The sequence below is a fragment of the Mytilus californianus genome, unplaced genomic scaffold (genome assembly GCF_021869535.1).
Source record: "Mytilus californianus isolate M0D057914Y unplaced genomic scaffold, xbMytCali1.0.p SCAF_7, whole genome shotgun sequence".
Lineage (NCBI taxonomy): Eukaryota > Metazoa > Mollusca > Bivalvia > Mytilida > Mytilidae > Mytilus > Mytilus californianus.
The window spans coordinates 81,992,171-82,009,528 of record NW_026262723.1 but is presented as its reverse complement, the minus strand read 5'-3'; the positions used below and the strand labels follow the sequence as shown (position 1 = coordinate 82,009,528).

Genomic DNA, 17,358 nt, shown 5'->3' with positions numbered 1-17,358 from the left:
ATCACAGTCGTTCGGCGTATGAGTTTTTAGGTTAGAATTTTTACAGACGAATCAATCATGGCGAACAGGAAATCAACAACCAATGTTTTTAATGTGACGCATTCGCGTCTGTTGACAATCTGTATTAATTTAGTGTATTATGAATGAAAATATTCCAGGAGGAAGACAGAGAGCTTCCTCTGAAAGTGATGTTTTAGATGAAAAAGTAGTACAAAATGGTGGAAACCATTCATTGACCCTAGACCACAGAAATTTTAGTAGAAGTTTTGGAAACCGTCTATCTGATCAAATAAACTCAGATGAGGAAATAATAAGTAGTGAAAAGGGTTATTTTACGTTACAGACTAAGGATAAGCGTCGTAATAAACCATTGTTTAAGTCTGTTAAAAAGTTGGTTAGTCGTATTCGTCGTTCTGCTCATAGTCATTCATCAACTGATGTGAGACAGGATATGAATGGAGCAAAGGGAGGTTATAATCCTCATGTAAATGATGGCATAAAGACAGATTCTGGTGCAACTATTAAGCGCGTATCGGATTCTACTTCAAGACCCCTTATTACTAGACCTATGACTGTAACTTTGCCATGGAAGGTGTGTCCAGGAACAGTTGGAATTCAAAACCATGGCAATACATGTTTTATGAATGCAGTTCTACAATGCCTTAGTAATACTGACGCTATAACAGGGTATTTTGCAGCAAAGCAACACAGAAATGACTTGAAGACCAGAGGCTTTTCTAAGAAATTCAGCAACAGTAAAAGTGATTTAACTGAACAACTAGGGACACTATTAGAAAGTTTATGGTCAAATAATTATTCTCCTGATATATCAAGTTCTTTTAAGAGTACTGTTGGAAAATACAACAGTCAATACAAAGGTTCAGCTCAGCATGATGCTCAAGAATTTCTTCTGTGGTTGCTAGACAGCATTAATGAAGAACTTGCTTTAACAACAAAGAAGAAGCATAAATCAACCAAGGTTCATTTTCAAAATTATGTTTATGTTTAATATAATAATTTTTGTCATGAATGTCAAAACTTGGGTATTACTTTTCCATTTTATTTTGTAAGAAGTACAAACATGTATGCATGTTCATTGGACATGTTTGTAACTTTCATAAGTCTGACTTTGAATTACATTTCAGTGTACATTTAATTGGAATTAGAATGCATGTACATGTAACTCAAGACCTAATTTACTCTTTATGCCAATCAAGGCACCCATTGTTATACCACATGTCTTTTTAATTTAGAATTTTAGATTAAAAAAAAATTGATGTACAAAAGTAATATCATTATTTAAATTGTCAAATCAGCTGATGTTTGGACATTTTTGATAAGTGATTTATCAATTTCTGTATACAAAATGTACATGTACATAGTAATATGGCAGTTAATCAAATTTCTGTTTTTGATTTTGCTGCAGGGCAGATGAGACTTACATTGTACCTGTTTTTACAGTATAGTGTGAAATTGTTTTTATTTAATGTGTATGATATCTTCATTTGCACACAGTATCGTTATAATCAAAACACATTTTGATGGCAATTAAATTTCAGGCATTGGTTCAATAAGTCAATTTCAATTGGTTTACCATTAATTCTTTCAGAATAACATCTACAACAAATTTACAATGCAAGTTCCTGGTTATTCAAAGCACTGTTTCTATATACACATAACCCAGCTGTCAACCAAAGTTTCTTAGCTTATTCATGTACATGTATATCAGTTGATCTTTTTGAAGATTAAATTTTTCAAAATTAAGGTTTATAACCCCTTCTGTGGCCTGTCAATTACGAAATTTTCAATCTTCAATAGTATAAAAACAGCAAAGATAATGAATGAAAGAGATGGACCATTTTATACATATATCAAGGGGAAACTTCATGCAACGCATTATTATTTATAGTTTAATTGCATTTAGTAGGAAAAGAGAATTTGGTGAAAATAAAACCAAGATTTTTGTAGAAAATCCACAGACTTTAATACAGAGATTTTTGTTATAAAATTTTAAACATAGATTACTTACTTGTTTTTCTATGATCAGCTAGCGTTTATTGTTTACAAAAAGTCATAAAAAACCTTTAAATTCCAAAACACCTCGTGCTGCGTCACTAAAGTCGAGGGCACCCTAAAAGGTGTACTTGATATGGTCCATTTTTATATTTGTTTTAACCAATATCTAAATTTATAAACTTGTTTTAAGGAAATCATTGCTAGCACGGCATGCAATTATCATCTATCTATCAAGTATTAAATTGCCAAATATGAGAGTACAAGGGGAAAGGCTGTGGATTTAGCATTGAGCCAACACAAGGGTACATAATCCTTAACAGCAGTTGGCGAAAAAAGAAACTTTTACTGAAATTGTTTGTTTGGATTAAAATTTAATTTAATGGAACTTACAACTGTATAAATTTGCAAACAGAAATCTCACAGAACTATTTGTTTACATTGATACAAGTGTGTGTGTATCTACATTGTACAATGTATGTGTGTATTCACTAAGTAAAATGAAAATAGAAATGAAATCTTATTATAAAAACCTTTTTTTTTTATTTAATTAGAAAAATGATTTTCATTAAAAAGGACTTTTTTTTGTATTTTCATTTTAATACATGTTTGGGTACATGTACAATAATGTATACTGTATGTAATATTTGTTCAGATTGTATCATTGACAGTCAAAATCTGCAATGTACATGTACATTTAATATGCATGACATAATAAAAGGAAAAAGGGTTTTTAAATGAAATTTAACATTCAGATTAAATCTGATTTGAAAGAATGTGTTGTAAGTGAGTAAACAAAAAAATATATGACACACAACTTGTTTGTTTTGTGTTAAGACCTCTGTTGTACTTTGAACATAGAACGTTCAAGTGAAGGTGCTTAATAAACAAGAAAAAAATATTGGCTAGCTCAGATTTTCGTACATATATTTTTTAACGCACATGTAAAATGTACATTTATATTTACTATTTTTATGTTACAGGGAAAAGATTCTTCAGATGAATCACTTGCAGAAGAAGTCCTTGCGAACAGTCATGGATGTTTTATGTACAACATGTTCCAGGCTTTATATAGGTCATCTTTACAGTGTGCCAATTGTAGTAAACAGAGTAACACATTTGAAAGCTACCTCTGCTTGTCTCTGCCATTGCCTCACAAAACTAAAAGACCAGTATTTGTTACAATTGTCTATCTGGATGGAGACCCAAAACAAATTAAAGTTGGTGTAGAAATTTGTTTCCAAGATACTGTCAGAGAATTAAGAGAAACTGTTGCAGAAAATACAAAGATAGCAGTTTCACAGGTAGTTAAATGTTTTTTATGCCCCCGTCGTAGCGGAGGGGGCATTAAGTTTTACCGTTGTCCTTCTGTACGTCCCAAAATTGGTTTCCGTTCTCTAACTTTAGTTTGCCTCAACAAAATGTTATGAAACTTATACACAATGCTTATAACCACAAAACACATCAAGTTTGAATTTGTGTAGCGTCACTTTTCCTGTTCTGGAGTTACATGTATGCCCCTTTACAAATGGCAAAATTGCTGAATTTTTCGTTTCCTTTCTCTAACTTAAGTTTGCCTCAACCAAATGTTATGAATCTTATACACAATGCTTATTACCACAAAACACAGTTCAATTTTGAATTTTGGTGGTGCCACTTTAATCATTCTAGAGTTATGCCCCTTTGCAAATGGAAAATTGCTGAATTTTTATTCCACATTATACACATCCATTTCTGCTGTATTTTTTTTTTACGTGTGAAACATTGTAAATCCTTTATCTAGCAATTTAACTAGAATAAGATGTTTCAATTATTTAGCAAAACCTTACAATTTAAACACTAACAATGTATGACTTTTATCAATCATACATTAAATAAAACAGAAATTGCAGAACTAAAAAATGAAATTTTTTGATCTGCAATTATTTTTTCGTTATATAGAATTGTCTCCCCCCATGTGCTTAAATTTTATATGCAATAAGATTTTTTAATTTTTGTATGGGGGCCAATAGTTACCTCAAAATGTCCAATTACTAAATCAAGTCTGCAAAACTCCTCTTCAGTTTTGGTAAAAAAATGTGCTGCACCAGCTTTGCAGAAAATTGGAGCTAGTAAATTAAAAGTTAATTGTACAAGTACATGTACATCTACATATGGTTAAGCAAAATAATATATAACTGTTTGAGACCAGCAGCAATAACTGAAACAGGATTTCTAAAAACCAGATCCCCAATATCAATTTTACATATTCATTGCTAAAATAGGAATCATTTTGAGAAATTCAGTATAAAGAAACATTGTTGCATATCTACACTTGGTTATAGGAATAGAACTACATTTGTATTTACTGGTAACAGTAAAAAAATGCAACATAGAATGAAAAGAGTTCTGATGACGGGACTAAATAGACAGATGGACAAACCCATTGCAAACATCACTTATTTCATTTGAATGATCTCAAGTAAAAACGTGTAAATGTAATGGATATAATTTATTGACGTACATGTAAATTCCCTTTTGGACGTCTATTTATAGATCATCTGTTTTAACATTTTGAGTTGTCTCCATTTTGCTTATAATATGATTTATTAAAAGGATTATCACATTATGAATATTAAAATCTCCTTAGGTTTTTATGTATAAGATACTTGAGCATTTAAAACAACAACCTGACTGTACTCAGACAGAATCTACTCATTCTGAAGATTAAAGTATTGTAAAATAACTGACAGGAAATGAGAACCAGCAGAAAGTTGGTAAAACTAAAAAAAAAAAATCTTTTGACTTGCATAAGGGCATTTAATTAATAGCAGTGGAAACCAAATTGAAACATGTTAAAAATGTAAAGATCAAACAAACAATTTGAACTAATCTGGGAAATATTGAATATTGATACATCAAACTATGTATTATTGCTTTTCCCTTTATGCATAGTTTGTACTTTTTATATTTGTCTGTTTTATGATGGTTCTATACATATTTGTCTGTTTTATGATGGTTCTATACATATTTGTCTGTTTTATGATGGTTCTATACATATTTGTTTGTTTTATGATGGTTCTATACATATTTGTCTGTTTTATGATGGTTCTATACATATTTGTCTGTTTTATGATGGTTCTATACATATTTGTCTGTTTTATGATGGTTCTATACATATTTGTCTGTTTTATGATGGTTCTATACATATTTGTCTGTTTTATGATGGTTCTATACATATTTGTCTGTTTTATGATGGTTCTATACATATTTGTCAGTTTCATGATGGTTCTATACATATTTGTCAGTTTCATGATGGTTCTATACATATTTGTTTGTTTTATGATGGTTCTATACATATTTGTCTGTTTTATGATGGTTCTATACATATTTTTTTGTCTCCTTTATGTTTAAAGAGGATGAACATTTGATATTAAAATGTGTATGTGTGTGTGTTTCAGCTTGTCCTTTGTCAGATTCAAGAGGATGGATTTAGATGTACATTTAGTGATGACCAGCCAATTAGTGATATTTCTGAGACAGAGATTATCTGTGCTATAGAGACATTACCTTTACCAGTATCAAAGAGTACCGAGTCACCATACCTTCAGCTGATTGTTGTGCATTCCATTAGAGAATCAGCTCCTATTAAATAGTAATTATACATTAGATTTATAAGTGATGACAGTTTCTGCACATATAGTCTACATGTATAGATATCATCTTAGGTTTCTTTGTCATGGGGTTTATGATCTTATAGGCATATACCTTTTATTCATTATAATAACGAAATCACAAATTATGTTTTGATGAGAAGTAAATGTGACATGGAGGATTGTGGGGTACATGTCAATGTGATGCTTAACCTAAAGATGCAAAATTAACTCAATGAAAACACATTTAGAGGTCATAATATAGTCTGTGTCAATAAAATAAAGCTCTGAATCCGGAGCCGTTCAAAACTTTATGTAAACATGATGGGTCATGCTGTAAACTAATATAAGAATTGTGCTGTCAAATGATTGTCATCAAAACCATGTGTGTGAATTAGACATGTTTTATTTAGTAATAATTTTTCAGAGGTGATTACTAAAAGAAACTTAATTTGATATAAACTGTATCAGAATATGTATGAATTTATTCCCTGCAATTTAGTTTGTGTTATTTTTCCGAAGGAATTTTCAATATTAATATGTACCATAAAAGTATACCTTCATTTATGCTTTTAACAGAAGCATTTTATTGTCCTGGAATTAATGATTTTGAACATAACATTATCCTTGCAGCATTAGATTCAGTCCACCTCAAGTTCTGAAAGTTGACAGAGATATTGACTACAAAACATTACAAAGAGAAATCTTGAAGCATATGACAGATTGTGTAAAGGACGGTTTATTATCTCAGGTAGCTATTTGCATATTGTATTTACAAAACTTTTAATACTAGAATGGAGAAATATTGTAAGATTCTGAAAAATTTATTTTGTTCTCTTTTCTTTCTTTACCATTACTTAAAGAATAGGATTGTTAAAAATAAATATGTTCATGAACGATATTTATTTTCCAAATGACTCAAAGATAAATAAATTATCATTAATAAAATATTGAAATCCTGATGTTTCATAGTAAGAATTATTTTATATTTTCTTTGCTTCTTTAAGCTGGATTGATGTCAGCTTTCACATTAAAAATCTATTTATGGTGTATGTAATCTGATTAAAATGGATTATTGCCTGCAGTTTGTTATAAACAAATCGTAAGGTCAAATTTTCCTTCAAGGTTTATACAAAATCAATACAACTATGATAAACAAGTGCTATCAAATGAGGATAAAAGCATATCACTATATACATGTTAATTGTTGCACAAATAAGACAACCTTAAAAATCTATATATATAGTAAAAAATTAATTTCCAAGAGCTGTTTTCCTCACAATTTTTAGTTGATACATGTTTTGTTTTAACTCATATGGCCTCAAGCCAATGTGAACTCTTGTAATTACTTGTTGTCCATTATCAATTTTCATCTGACTTTAACCTTTTTTTCATTTTTGTTTTTGTTTTGAAATCACGTTGGCAATTGAAACCAAACTAGGACACAATCATCCTAAGTGTCTAGTTTAAATTTTTTTTATGGCATTCAAAAGACTTTATTTCAATTTTGGGCTTAAGAGGTTGCAAATAACATGTAATGCAATATGTTTGTTTTCCAACAGTTTGATTGTGTGCAAACACACAGACAATCCATGTTAGTCTGAATATTGGAAATCCCTGTTCAGACTCTGTGTATTTCTAAGGCCCTTTCAGTTATCAAAGCAGTTTTTGTAGTGAAATATCTCCAGAGTTGTTCTTATTCATTATTTTAAAATAGCAAAAACAGAGAATGGCAAATAAATGTCACATCATTATTGAATTCCAAACAATGAAAATGTGAGCTCAAGCAAGTAACCATTTATTTATGAAAAGAATTGTATCTCAGAAAAATAAGGAATAAGCAAAGAGCAAAGAAAGATGCAGAAATTCCAATAAAGGTGGGTTATCTCCCATTATAAGATCTTGTATGTGAATTTTACACCATCCTCTATGGTTAAAGAAACAATCTGTATAATCTGATCATTTTAGTCATTATCTACTTATAAGTGGTAATTTTGTTTCACATTTCTTATATTGCATTTATATTTCAATAAACATATGTAGGACTCAAATCTATGGTTGGTTCCAGATCTATGGCAGATTTCAAATCTATAGCAAATATGACGTAACAAACACCATACAAATCATAAATCTATGGCAATTTTTTTTTCTCCAAATCTATTGCAGATTAAAAAAATTTCCACGAAAAAAGTGTAACCTGTAACATCACAATTAAATAACATCATATTATGTTGTTGCCGCCGCTAATGAGGGCAAAACTCATTGAATATCTGTTTATACAAACTGCATTTTGGTTTGTTAAGGGACTTTCATTTTGGCTAGTTTGTTAAATGACTGTGTTAAACAGGTGCAGTGCACAGAGTAAGAAATGCTTATTCTCCCGGGCACATCATTTCACACCTTAAGTCTGTATCAGTGTATAATATTTCCTCACTTAAGAAATTTTATGGTCGCCATCACAATTTAACTGACCATTATTAAGTGTCCATTTCACAAATGGTTATGGATTCATTTGTATGCTCCTGTTGATGTACTTATCAGGGGTTCAAATTAACTTTAGGCAATGGAAGGTCCAGGACCTTTGGCCAAAAATACAAAAAAGGTCCTCCTTGACTTGTAGAAGGTCAAATTTAATTGAAAATCAATTTGTAAAAACAGAATATGCTTACCATTCCAAAGCACTCATCATATCTTTCTACATCAACATCATTTTTTTTCAGGATTTCTCAAATAAGTTCAGTCAGAAAGACTTTTCCTTTATCCTAACACTATACACTGTGAAAAATAACACTTTGTACACTTTTTATTGATCTGGTTTCAATCGATGCTTGAGAACACACTGGACTAACTTTATGTCAGATAACAGCTTGACTTTGTTTTCAAACTTGGGGGTCAGTTTCTTTTAAACACTGCTTTTTTGGCAAGATAGCTAGATGCTGTAAGGTAGTTTCATGATTTTTTATTGGGGCAATTTTTGTCCAAAAAACCAGGACACTCTTTCACTGTATGTGGGATAAACCAGTTGAATCATTGAAAAATTTACGTTTTTCACTTTTCCCTATCATATTTTGGTCTTTAGTCAGATCCTGTCTTTCGGGCTGCATTTCATCCATCAGCCCTGCTGTATCACCTGTTTCATCAGGTTTTCTTTTGGAAGAGATCACCCCAAAACCAAAAATACTGTTTACTAATTATGTTTGAATATTACATATATTCCTGAATCTCCGGGAATCTTGTACGATGACTAGTCCCTTGACTGCACTTCAAATCAATTGTGAAGAATTTAGGCAAACACAACATAAATTACTAGGTTTTAAAATTTTTATGGCCCCTCAACAAAGTTGTCAGGGCCATATAGTTTTACCCTTGTCCGTCATTCCGCAACAAACCATCATACACAATTTTTTTTCTAAACTCCTTCAGATATTGGGCTGATTTTTGGTATGTGAGTTAACCCTGATGAGTTACAGATCAAGTGTAAGTTTCGTTCCCCTCTGCTAATTTTTGTCGAAATTATGGGCTTTGGACTTTGATAAATTGGTGAAAATCACAGTTATACAGACTTTTTTTCTAAACGCCTTCAGATATTGGGCTGATTTTTGGTATGTGAGTTAACCATGATGAGTTACAGATTAAGTTTAAGTTTCTTTCCTCTCTGCTAATTTTTGCTGAAATTATGGGCTTTGGACTTTGATAAGTTGTTGAAAATCACAGTTATACAGACTTTTTTTCTATACGCCTTCAGATATTGGGCTTTTTTTTTTGGTATGTGAGTAAACCATGATGAGTTACAGATCAAGTTTAAGTTTCGTTCCACTCTGCTAATTTTTGCCGAAATTACGGACTTTGGACTTTGATAAATTGGTGAAAATAACAGTTATCCGGACTTTTTTTCTAAACGCCTTCAGATATTGGGCTGATTTTTGGTATATGAGTTAACCATGATGTGAAACAGATCAAGTTTAAGTTCAGTTCTGCTATGCTGATTTTCATGTCGTTTCAACACATCTTGTTTGATCTGCAGTACATCCACTTCCTGTTTGCTGATAGTTTGAAATTTAACTACTCATTGATCAAGAAAATTTTTCATTAACTAGTATTGGTCTTGAGAGCTGGATACTATGCATGTTTGTGTCCACATGTGTTGTTGAAATTGCAGATTTTTCAACTTTTTGAGACGGGGCCATTCGTGTCGTCTCGACACATCTAGTTGTAACCTGCAAAAATACGAAAGTCAATCAGGTGTAACTAACTACCAGCAGGAAGGTCTGAACTCGTAAATGGAATGTCATAGACCTCGAATCACCACTAATTTGAACCCCTGCTTATCATATTTCTTATACTGACTTTTACTTCCTACCGGCTTCGGGAGCACCTCATTTCACTCTCTTTTAGTCAGATATGTACTGACTGGTCATCCATTTATAGAAAATCTGCCAAAGATTTGGATTCTAAAAAATCTGCCATAGATTTAGGATGGCATGACATCATATTTACCATAGATTTGATATCTGACATAGATCTGGAACCTTCCATGGATGTGAGTCTTACATATATATGTCAGTTGCAAATTTACTTTAGAACTGTTAAAAAGCTAGTATTCTAAAATATATATTTTATGTTACAGAAATTAGGTATTTTGTTTAAAATCCGAGTTGTTGATGGCAGTGCTGGTAAGGGGTACTTACAACAGGATGTGGAAATGCCATTGTTAACAAATCTGGTGGACAGGTAAGGAATGGAATAAAATATACAAAAGTAACAGGCAAATGAGGTATATGTTTGGATGATGTCTCAACATCCAAATGTGTTTTTTTTGGTTTAAAATTAAAATTATAATTTGTTAATGTATATCAGTGCATGTAATTGATGAAGAAATTTCGAGAATATCAAAATAAGGACATTTGGTTATTCAAACATCACCAAGTTGAATAATTTTATGTTTCTGCTATAAAAGTAAACTGTTATTATAACTTTGATCTGAGAGATTTTTTGAGAATGTTTAGAATTAAGTTTGAATATTGGTGAAGAAAGGTGCTTTCCTTTGTACAATAAAAAATAAGGGATAAGAAATGATTCAGCATGATTTTCATAGTTCCTTCACAATGCTGATTTTGGAAATGTTATTTATATTTAAGAAAGTGTGTGAAAGTTACAGATTAAACATGAAAAGTTCAAAGAATCAGCAGAAAATTAAAAATAATCGGACAATGAGAACACATAAATTATTAGAAAAATTTTGATCAGTCGTAAAAAAAAATTTGGTTGAAGTTTGCTTATCGTCCAGTGGCAAATATTTCTAGCAAATTCGGGACAAGAACTAATTGATGCATAAAATAAATATTTCAATTCAGATTTCATTACAAAAGGGTAAATATGCCGCAGACAAATTTAATCAAAAACCAATTACTTAGTTCACTACATACCCGTACATGTATGCACATTTAAGATTATATTTTAACAGGGCAATGTCTATGTGCAGAGATGAGTATGGACCTCAGCATCTCAAACTTGTGGCTGAATGGGAACCTGCAGTCCAATCAAGGTATCTTATTTTAATAACAAATTTACACAAAATTGTATATCATCAGGCATAGCGATTTTTGTCTTGCCTTGACGGAGTCAAAAAGCAAGACATAGGTATGCTGTTTCCGGCAGCGGTGGCGGCGTCAACAATGTATTAGTTTGTGATTAGGTCAGTTTATGGGGAAGCACTAGTGGTAGGTCAGTGATATTTGGTATGCAGTTGTATAAGCATTGGCATATCTCATTTCCATGGAGATTATTTGGCTCTGCCCCCCTTAGTCATGGTCTATTGACTTTGAAAATTTTGCTTAGTTTACATGTGTTAGTTTGTGATAAGTTAAGTTCAAGGGGAACCATTAGTGGTAGGCCAATGTTAATTGGTATTCAGTTGTATAAGCATTAGCACATCTCATTTCCATGGAGAATGTTTGGCCTCGCCCCCTCAGTCATGGTCTATTGACTTTGAAAATTTTGCTTAGTTTACATGTATTAGTTTGTGATTAGATAAGTTTAAGATGAACTGCTAATGTTAAGTCAATGATATTTGGTATGCAAATTTATTGTCATTTGCAAGTATAAGTCAATGGTATTTGGTATGCAGTTGTATTAGAATTGGCACATCTCATTTCAAGTCATGGTTCATTGAATTTGAATATTTGCATAACTTACATGTTAAAGTATTGCTATTTTAATTTCAACATTTGCATTATCAAAATTACAAAAAGGCGAGACATATCTCTGTGATAACAGTTTATATTATTATGCAGCAGTTCAAAGCTATAGGTCAATTAAATGTAGAACTATTTTGTACTTTGCAATGACAACAGAGCATGAAGCATAAACAAATCATTGATAGACAAAATTAACTGGAAACAAGTATGAATGAAAAAAATATTTTGGGAAGTTTAGTATTAACAAACAAAATACTGTAGATAATAGTTATATTTTTAAACATGAACAATCAACCTGAAACAATGTGAAAACATAATTACTATCTCTAGTGTGTTGATACTGTAAAAAAAATAGACAGAAAAACAACAACAAACAACACATGGTCCAGATAGCATGACTTGATACATTCACAAAATATGATTGAGTGAAATCAGTTTTACATGCAACTGAAGCCCGCGTCTGGGTGCTGGATTTTCTCGCTGTTTTGAAGACTTATTGGTGGTCGTTGTTTTTGTCTTTGGTCAGGTTGTTGTCTCTTTGACACATTTCCTGTTTCCATTCTCTATTCTATTGATGATGTAAGGGACAACATCAAAAGTTCAATGTAGGATAAAAAACTTAATTCAAATAGTTTGGGGGTGGGGGTAAAAATCTCTGCAAGTTTTGTTATCAGACATCGATTTTTGGATTGGAAAATACGGATTCAAGTTCGGTCCTAACATATGTTTGGACTTTAAAAACCAAATGAAAGCCAACAAATCGTACCAGAAAGCAAATTTTTGGCCGAAAGTATTGGGTCGAAATTAATGATAGCATCTATGTCGTTCAAACGCTTTATCGACCGTGAATTTTGAATGATATGAAACCATATACAGATCAACACAGATTGTTTTGGTCCACACGGCATGGTGGCATTCTAAAAACAAACTATAAAATTTTCTAAGAATTGGGTTTATTATTTAATTATTAAAATGAAAACTGAAATATAAATTCAATTAATAAAAATTTGAAAGTTATACAGAATTTTTTGAGATAGCAGAAAAATATGACAGTGGTCAACAAACATTGAATAGAAATTACATAATAGATCATATCATTATAACATTCACTACATTCATTTGGGATTGTGATTTTCCCTCTCTCCTGAGTTGCCACAAATGCATTGCCCTGTCATCACCATACATTTCAATGGACCACTATTTAGTTTAAAGCCATATATTTTATATGAAACAATGAACTGTTTTATATTCCTTTGAGAAAAAAAACAAAAACAATCAAAACTATAAACCCACTATTTATCAATGCCAATAGTGGGCAGATGAAAAATGCAGAATCCATGCTGACTGTAGTGTTTATAAAATTATAATTTAAAGTGCCTTTTTTGATGCATACTAAAAATACAATTTTTTCCAATATTTTTTAAAAGTGATGTCCAAGTCAAATCAATATACAGAACAAAAATACATTGTTGAGGAAAAACAGGACACATGACACAAAAAGTATACTCTGAAAAGCATATGCCCATATTGGTCAATCAATTTTTCCCAAATTAAGTTAAGAGGGAGGTGGGGGGGTCAGTGAAAAAACTATGTGAATTAAGTTTTTTATCCTACATTGAACTTTTGATGTCGTCCCTAAGCCAGCCACTCTAACTTGAGCACAAAAAGTGGAATATCCATACATTAAATATTTTCATTACAAATGCAAGTAGTTGGCCCCGAAGTTGTTTGTCAAGCATTGAATGGCATATACATGTGACTTGGTTAAAAAGTTATTTTCAAGGTTACCTTACAGTTTTCTAGCTACATTTTGAAAAGAGCATGGTAATTGATAGAAAAGGGACTCTTTAAGTGAAACAAACCAGTCCTTTTGATGAAAAGGGCATTTTCAGTGTATGTCACACATTACATACCGGACTATATTATGACATGGAATTCAATATTTTAAGATACATCATAAGGTATCGGGAAATATGGCAGATTTGATATTTTTTTCAACCCTGTAGAAAATGATAAAAAAAAAATGCCTGAATGTAAGTAAGAGTATATTTCTCTTTTTATTCATTCCCTTAGAGTTATCGCAGTTGAAAATAACAGAGTAGATGAGCATAATTCTTTTAAACGATTGCGTCATAGTTCTCAACAGCCATTTAGAGTATCGTTAGATAACTGCTTACAGCTATTTACCAAAGAAGAAACAGTAAGTTTATTTGTTGTTTAATATGCATTTATTTATAGATTTTAATAGTGCTTTATCTATTTACATGTTGTTTTTTGTAAAGAATAAATCATTCATTAAAAAAAAGCTTCACAAGAATATAATGGAGTTGTTCAGGTTTTCAAAATATTTCAACATTTATAAAAGAGAGGCAAAAGATAACAAAGGGATATTTAAACTCATAAATAGAAATAAACTGACAATGCCATGGCGAAAAACAACAAAAGTACAAACAACAGGACACAAAATACTACATAGAAAACTAAAAACTCAGCATGTATTGAAAAATATATTAAAAAAAACTTAATTATAAATTTTTTATTATTCCTCCATAATTATATCTGTTTACCATGTTTACATACTATTTCTTATATAAATAAACCATTTAAGAAAGCAAAAGCTTTATACAAGAGGATTAGCTGAAATTATTGAGCAATTCATAAAAATACCAATCAATTTAACACTCTAAATGAAACAGTAAAAATTAGGGATGTCAACTCGGTGAAAAATTAGTTATCGAGTACTAGTTGTTTTTTCTAAGCGATACTCAAGCAGTTGTTTGGAAAAATATTTCTGAAAGGGAACAAAACTGTACGCATTTTACACTTTGTGGGTTGTCTAATTGATGTTAGACCCGCTACAAAGTGATCTTAAACAAGATAATAGTCACACTAATTATATACCAATAATTGATTGATTATTTGAAATTAAATCAAGTTTATAATCTAATCAATAATTTGATAAACACCTATTGAATATAAATGATTACATAGTCAAATAAAATCAAACAACAGATACATTTTGTTATCTTAAAGAAACCACATTTGCAAAGGTGTGATGATAAGAAGTAATGCATCGTTCTCAACAGAATGAAATTTATGAAAAAAAACGAGCAATGTCCTCACACAGAAATCAATTTAGTGGGTTTCATTTTGGTATTCAATACTCAGTACTACCGACCGATACTGGAGTTATCGAGTACTGAATGACATTCCTTGTAAAAATTTAGATTTTATGTTGTCAGAAATTAAAATAAAATGTGATATTAACATTAAATATCAATTTCATTATATATGAATATATTATAGCTAAGTGGAGATGATGCCTGGAATTGTCCTCATTGCCACAAATATCAACAAGCTGCAACTAAAACATTAGGACTATGGTCTGTTCCTAATGTTCTAGTCATACATCTGAAAAGGTTCAGACAGGTAGGTTTATATATGATTTACCTTTTGGCTCTCTGGAGTGAAAATTTCATAAGCATGTAAAATCAAAATTGAGAATTGTTACATCTTAAATTTCATAATATCACTTCAATGAAGGGTGTCCTTAGACTTCTGATTTAAATGTTGTTCTATTCCTGTAAATCTTGTTGGATTTCCTGTGAAAGTAATTTTTATGCCCCATTTATGGGCATTATGTTTTTCGGTCTGTGAGTCCGTTCGTCCGTTCGTTATTCCGTCCGTCCGTCTGTCTCGCTTCAAGTTAAAGTTTTTGGTCAAGGTAGTTTTTGATGAAGTTGAAGTCCAATCAACTTGAAACTTAGTACACATGTTCCCTATGATATGATCTTTCTAATTTTAATGCCAAATTAGAGTTTTGACCCCAATTTCATGGTCCACTGAACATAGAAAATGATAGTGCGAGTGGGGCATCCATGTACTATGGACACATTCTTGTTTATTGTTGTTTTCAAACCCCTCTGGTTGTGCAGACTTTAAAAGACTAAAATTATTTGCTGGGTTTCCACCAAGCATGCACCATTTAGTTATACAAGCAAAGACTGGCAAATTTTTAGTCAGAATAATGTGTCAGTCTCAGGTGACATTTTCTTCATAGTCCTGTTGAATTTTACCTTGTGAGCTTTCATGTTAAAAACGATCTCAAATTGCAATTCAAGTCATGCATATATAACATTTAAGCATGTTATCCTAAATAAGGATGTATTTAATGCTGGATGTTAATCTACCAATAATCAAATTAAAATGTAATTTACTATTTTCTTATGGTGTGTGGAAAAATGTAGGTCCTTGGAACTCATTATTCCTGACAAACAAAAAATAAGTGTTTTATTGGTGATTTGTGGTTTTGATTAATGAAAAAATCCTTGTAAATTTTGCTTTAGGAATAAAGCTACTGGTAGAGAATGTGAAAACATACTTGCAGTTTTGTTTTGTCATGCATTATTTATATATATAATTATTGTTAATCTGAACATGAACTGTAAGGTTTTCCTGCTCTCTTCAGTTTTATCTAGAGAAAGAGGTCAAAGCTATTTCTATCTCCACTCACAAAGTTTATAACAATCATCTTGATCATTAATCAACTCCTGAAACATTTGAATTTCAAAGAAAATATACCACCTTGGTGGCCTCCTGGTAGTGTGTTTGAACCCTGGCCGGGTCAAACCAAAGACTTTGAAATTGGTATTTGCTGCTTCTCCGCTAAGCACACAGTATTAAGGAGTAAGAGCAAAGACTGGTCGGCTCAGAGTCAGAATAATGTGTCAGGGTAAGGTGATGTGTCTTCCTGCAGACTGTTACCTTATGAACTAGCACGTACTCGGCATGTCGGTCTAGTACAAAGCAGGGTTAATATTCATATAACATTAACATGTTCTCGTCCTTAATATGCATATTAATTTGCCGCTGGACGTTAAGCAGCCATCCATCATCATCATCATCAAAGTAAATACACCATGTAAAGATTGACATGAAGCAAATAAGACTGCTTCAAGAAGAGATAATTTGACTTGCACATTTATTTGATAGACCATGTTAGAACATCTGTTGAGTAAGATTATTATTTTATTACCTTGCTCGCATTACCCTTAGTTTAAGGTGATAAAAGTTAACACTTTCAAGATTGCAAAATGATTTTTTTTTAGTATTTCAACTTTCAGGCGGAAAATTGTGTTTGAATTACAAGGTTTCCTTAGTTAAATTTTGTTAAGTGAATTTTATATCTTGGGTTATATTTTGTTTTTGCAGGTTGGTGTTAGAAGGAATAAACTAAATACATTAGTAGATTTTCCTGTGAGAGGTATGGACATGTCAGATCATATATTGCACAGGAATCAACCAGGAATTGACCATGGCATTTATGATCTATATGGTGTCTGTAATCACTATGGTAACATGTTAGGAGGCCATTATACAGGTAAAAGCTTAAATTTACAACACAAAAATTGCTTTTTAATAATGAAAAATTACAATGCTTAATCATATATTTTAGACTTATTCTCCTGTATGATCTAGGGGATTAACAATGCTGCTTTAAATAGTCATTGACCAGC

At 31.4% G+C, this 17,358-nt stretch overlaps 1 protein-coding gene across 1 annotated transcript in view; it reads left to right on the top strand.

Moving 5' to 3' along the window:
• Positions 1–13: 13 nt before the first annotated feature.
• Positions 14–17,358, top strand: part of LOC127710269 (ubiquitin carboxyl-terminal hydrolase 31-like) — a 28,768-nt gene continuing 11,423 nt past the window's right edge. The window contains exons 1-9 of the mRNA XM_052216045.1: positions 14–979; positions 2,997–3,317; positions 5,454–5,647; positions 6,279–6,396; positions 10,273–10,376; positions 11,110–11,190; positions 13,916–14,042; positions 15,149–15,271; positions 17,054–17,222. Of these exons, the coding sequence (XP_052072005.1) occupies positions 140–979; positions 2,997–3,317; positions 5,454–5,647; positions 6,279–6,396; positions 10,273–10,376; positions 11,110–11,190; positions 13,916–14,042; positions 15,149–15,271; positions 17,054–17,222 (2,077 nt within the window). The 5' untranslated portion in view covers positions 14–139. The remainder of the gene's footprint in view (positions 980–2,996; positions 3,318–5,453; positions 5,648–6,278; positions 6,397–10,272; positions 10,377–11,109; positions 11,191–13,915; positions 14,043–15,148; positions 15,272–17,053; positions 17,223–17,358) is intronic.